We start from the raw sequence: 5,671 nt of genomic DNA on the forward strand, positions 1-5,671 counted from the left end.
GAATTTTGTTTTCATTTTTATCTGCTGCTTAGAGTTGAATCAACTCCTCTTCTTACCTCTCTCAGTCCCTATACACATGCAATGGTGCTTTTGTGTTTTTAAAATCAAGAAATAAGTGGAAAAATAATAAGCATTAAAATAATGTATGATAACTAAGTAATAAATATTAATTAATAATGGTAAAATGTGAAGCATCTAAAGGCAAGGGTTGTCTGTTATCATTCACATGAATAATAATATATGAAGATATGACTCATGTCCATAGAAACTAGAAAAGAATATTTATATGCAGTCAAAATCATTTAATCTACTTCTTAATAGTTAAGGAAAAATAATCTCTCTCAAATATTTCCCAATTTGTGAATACATCTCTTTTATACTCAGAACACTTTTTTGACAAATCTAACATACAATATTAAAAGTGAGTTTAACTTTCTGAATTTTAACTCTATTCCAACAAAACCAAAATTTTATCATCCAAGAAGCTACAATGTAACTTTAATATATTATATAGGCCTAATAGTCCCATTCACACAAAATTACTACTACAGATGTTCACCCTCTATAGATAAATCATCTGGTAAATAGCCCATTTACCAGACCCAAACATTTCAGTTTCCTAAGCATTGAAGATGCAGCAGTTGGGCCGAGCCCGTGGCGCACTTGGGAGAGTGCAGCGCTGGGAGTGCAACAGCGCTCCCGTCGCCGGTTCGGATCCTATATAGGGATGGCCGGTGCGCTCACAGCGCTCACTGGCTAAGCACGGTGCAGCCAGTCTCAAAAAGGAAAAAAAAAAAGAAGATGCAGCAGTCAAAATTTCACAAATGCTCGGTATAAAACGTACAGCAGGTTATCATTTGCCATTTATACTGTCAACTGCTAAAACAGATGAGACTAGGGCTGGCCCATTAGCTCAGCTGATTAGAGCATAGTGTTGTAACACCAAGGTTGAGGGTTCAGATCCCCATATTGGATAGCCACAAAAAAAATAAACAAATAATTTTTATAATAATAAAATAAATGAGACTATACCATGCCTTTTCCTACAGATCACTGGAAACACTAAAATATTTTTTAAGCAATCACAAGCTATGTTCACACACACAAAAAAATAAAAGTTTGGGGTTTGCATCTCAATAGAAAAAATATAACTTAATTATATATATTACAGATTATAAATGTATAATTATATCAATATATCTAAGTACATCTCATATAACTATTAATGAATATATGTATTTTATATGTGTACTAAGAAAATATATTAAATCTGAACAATTTCAAGAAAGAAATGAAATTCTAATGCTAAGTCTTTCTCTTCATTTTTATAGTACTATTTTTACATATACTAATTAAACAAAATTGAATATAATGAAAAAAACACACTGAATTGTCAAGAAGCAAAACCACTCGCAGCTTGCTTTATTTGGCACACAAAAATAATACAAATAAAGAAAATTGTTGTCCTAAAAATACAGATGCTAAGCTTCAGGAGAAAGACAAAATAAACTTAAGTGTGAAAAGAGAAAGGAAAAATGTTTTGGCTTCTATGGTAGCCTCTGTAGTTTAAGTAGTTTAGTAATTTTTTTCTGTATTTAAAAAAAAATACTTGGGGCAAAAGGAATGAGAATCACTGATAAAGAACTTCAATAAGCAAGCTATTTTTAAGAGAGATCTCTTACTGATTCAATTAAATGTCAGCATCCTGAACTAGGAAATCTTGTCATATCTAAATTTAATTTACATCATTTCTACCTCATATCTGCCTTATCTTTTAAACGACAACTTCTTCTTCCTTCATCGTAGAAATATATACCCATGATAGTAAACACAAAAATGATATAAAATGCTAAGAACTCTTCTACTCCAATCAACAACTGAGGTATGATTTGACTTAAAAATAGATAAACAAATTGGATGTTTGGCATAGTCCTTCAGTTCATCAACAGACTACTCTTTTTCATCTTATCTTTGTTCTTACTCTACAAACTAAATCAAAATAGTCATCAGATTGGGCCGGCCCGGTGGCGCACTGGAGAGTGCGCCGCTTGGGAGCACGGCGGCACTCCCGCAGAGGGTTCAGATCCCATGTGGAGACCGGTTCCCGCTCACTGGCTGAGCGAGGTGCGGGCGTGACACCGAGGGTTGCGGTCCCGTTGCCGATCCCCGGTACGGGCGTGACACCGAGGGTTGCAATCCCGTTTACCAGTCAGTAAAAAAGACAAAAAGGAAAAAAAAAAATAGTCATCAGATTTATTTTTAGATAAAAATAAAAATTAAAAATTAAGGCAAGATTTTAAAATGTTAAAACCTGAAGAATCAAGTTTTTAAAATCTCCTATACCATATAGAGATAACTAGCCCTAGAATTACAGCAGCATTTCCTCTCAACATCATTTCATTGCAGTAATATGCTTAATCTCATTATCTTGCAAGCACACACGTAAAAATGCACACAAAGAAATTGTTAATGTTATTTCAAAACAAACAAGCCTGCAAGAACTCACAGAATTTGGAAAGTCTTCTACAGCAGCATAGTCAACTGGTTAAGAAAATTGGGAAAAACAAACTAGCAGTGAGATAAATCACAGAAAAAAGGAAATTACACTCATCCCTCAGTACCCTCAGAGGATTGGTTCCTGGATCCCTGGGATACCAAAATCCGATGATGCTCAAGCCCCCTATATAAAATGCAGCAGTATTTGCATATAACCTACACACATCCTCTCATATACTTTATTTAAATTATCTCTAGATTACTTATAATACCTAATACAATGTAAATGCTATATAAATAGTTGTGATACTGTATTGCTTTTGTATTATTACTCTTTATTTGTCTTTTCCACATATATTTTCGATCCACAGTTGATTGAACACAGGGATGCAGACATGGAGAGCCAACTGTATTCCTAAATGTGAGTCATTAAAACATTTATAATCAATATTTTGAGATATGACTTTAAAAGAAGATCCTTCTCTGGGACTACAGCTTACGAAGGCTTATCAAAGCATTCTCTTTAAAGGGCATTAGATATATCTAAAACACATGTACATCTAAGTTTATCTAAAAACACAGGTACATCTAAGTTTATCTAAAACATAAATTTATTGTACCTTTCTCTGCAGCTTTTTGAAGGGCTTCTTCAATTCGGGATAGCTCTCTCTGTTTAATATCCTGCAAGGATTTTTCTTCTTTTTCAGCATCATATTTAATACCTAAAAATATGTAGTTAATTCACACAAAAGGAAACAGAATTAGTAAATACACAAATGGGAAAGTTCAGCTTCACTACATTGTGTGTGTATGTAACGTCTTTTTTTTAAAGTCCAAAAACACTTTTGTATTCATTAGATTAGTTTTACAAAAAGTTTAAACATTAATAATTCCTATTTATTTATAAAACATATCCAAAAAAAAGAAAAGAAGAGAGGGTAAGAAATTACAGGAAGAAAGGAAAAAGGAACAGAGAGAAGAAGTTTGCATAAAAAGTTAAGAGAGCGAAGGCAGAAAATACACCAGAACAGTGCCAGTTATTATCTCTGAGTGGTAAAATTTTGAGTAATTTCAAAAAAGTTTACTATCCGATACCATCTGCTGTCGATGTAGATTGATAAGAAGACTTTCAAAAAGTAATTCAGGATTACACTTCAACAATCATAAAATATATATACACTTTTTATCTAGTAATCTCATTTTTGATATGATAATGTACCCTAAGGAAATAAACAAAAGAATAAAAAAGATCTATAAGAAGGACATATTTGTAGTCTTCACTTTAAAAGCAAAAAATAGTAGGCAGCCCACAAGGGAATATCATACAGTCTTTTAAAATTGTCACTATCACCATTAAAACTGTGAAAAATATAAAACAGGTATATATTAAATGAAAAGGCCAGGTCAACATTATATATATAAAGTAATAACTGATACTTAAAATCAAGTGTGTATACGGTAAAGACTGAAAAGCAAAAAGCAAAACTAAAATTATATTTGTATCATGTTTGAGAAATTACAAGTTTTCCATGAAACATCCAAACTTTTCCTAACATAATATTGTTCTTATAACTGAAAAAAACAATAGTAACTAAATATTATTAAACATCACTATTTTAAAACATTCATTAAAAATTAAAATACAATAATTTCTGAAGAAAAAATTACCTATTTCACATACATTTTTGAGGAAACGTTGACTCAAAAGCAGAAGCAACAAAATGGGGAAAATAAAATAAATGTTCTAATCCAGAAATCTGTAGATTAACACATCAGTACATTTTTAAAAACTTATTTCATTTCATTCCACAACAGTAAATTTGCCCCATCTTGACTTTCCAGGAAGCATTAGTTACAAAATAATTACTCATGGAGAATAGAATAAATTTTTAAATGGCTGAATTTATTCTTTTCAATAACACAAAAATAGTTTATGTACAAATGTAACAATATACTGTATATGTGTATTCACATAAAAAATATATTACATATGTGCATATATGTATATGATTAGTTTAAATTATCTTCTATCTTACTAAACATATTAAAATACTAAACCTAGGTAACAATTTAACTTCATTATGATGTTACTGAATGGCTATAACCTAAAATAACATACTTGCTCCTGGGACAACAAGCAGGTATAATCCCTCTAGGGTTGCAACAACTGCTTCTCCATAAAGGTTTTTCCAAGGAATCTTCAAGGTTAATTTATCTAAAAAACATAATTTTAATCTTAAATTCTTATTGGAATGCTCAAAAAGATATAAATCTCTTGCTTCCCATTAAGAGAAAAAGTATAAGAAAAATCTTCATGCATTTAGTATGTGCATCACTCAGAAAAAAATGAAAAAACTCCAACATAAAGGTTACAAAGATCTTTTCCATCTAATATTACTATTATAAGTGAATATTTACATTGTGCTTCATACTTTTCAAATGTTTTGATAACTATGATCTCATTTAATATTCCAAAACTGTAAGATGAATGAGCAGCTATTATTTCAATTTCTAAGAAAAGGAAACTCAGTCCCAAAGAGGTTAAATTAATTGCTTAAGTACACCCAGCTCATTAGTGAAGATGCTGGAACCAGAACTCAATGCATAACAGTTCATTGTCTGAAGGTTGCAAACGTTCTTCCATTCACACAAACAACTAAATTTCTACAGATCAAATGTAAAATAATATCTCTGCAAGATTTCAGGAAATTAAGCAGCCACACAGAGAAGTCCTAAAGGAATATAACTTCGACAGCATGCTCAATTGCTACTTTTGGAAGAGGTTAGCTCTAAAGGCAAGGTTTATGAACAGTGTTATGAGTTACAGGCAACTCAGACCACTTATACTTCAAATATGTACTTATAAATCACATGGAAGGCAGAAAACATTTTTCTCTCCTAGAAAAATGGTATTAATGTCAGGTCCTTCAGAGACAAGCCTACACTCATAATATAGATAACTGTGGCCCTAATATTAGTAACCCACGTCTGGGGTTTTATGGGGAAAAGACCATACAGTGCAGAAGAGAGAAGACAAAAAGGGCACGCTCTCAGCTAAATGTTGAAATGGGCAAAACCATCTTTGGTATCTTCCAATATTTCTTTCTGCATCCTTTTTCTTTTTTTTTTTTTTTTTGTCTTTTTTCCGTGTCCGGCAACGGATCGCAACCCTCAG

General features: G+C 32.0%; 1 protein-coding gene across 1 annotated transcript in view; it reads right to left on the bottom strand.

The window, feature by feature from the left end:
* LOC103605231 (vacuolar protein sorting-associated protein 13C-like) overlaps positions 1-5,671 on the bottom strand; it is a gene marked incomplete at its 3' end in the record, with an annotated part of 138,950 nt that overhangs the window by 94,514 nt on the left and 38,765 nt on the right. The window contains exons 3-4 of the mRNA XM_008589816.1: positions 4,616-4,711; positions 3,117-3,218 (exon numbers count right to left, since the gene is read on the bottom strand). Of these exons, the coding sequence (XP_008588038.1) occupies positions 3,117-3,218; positions 4,616-4,711 (198 nt within the window). The remainder of the gene's footprint in view (positions 1-3,116; positions 3,219-4,615; positions 4,712-5,671) is intronic.

This window comes from Galeopterus variegatus, unplaced genomic scaffold (genome assembly GCF_000696425.1).
Source record: "Galeopterus variegatus unplaced genomic scaffold, G_variegatus-3.0.2 Scaffold5666, whole genome shotgun sequence".
NCBI lineage: Eukaryota > Metazoa > Chordata > Mammalia > Dermoptera > Cynocephalidae > Galeopterus > Galeopterus variegatus.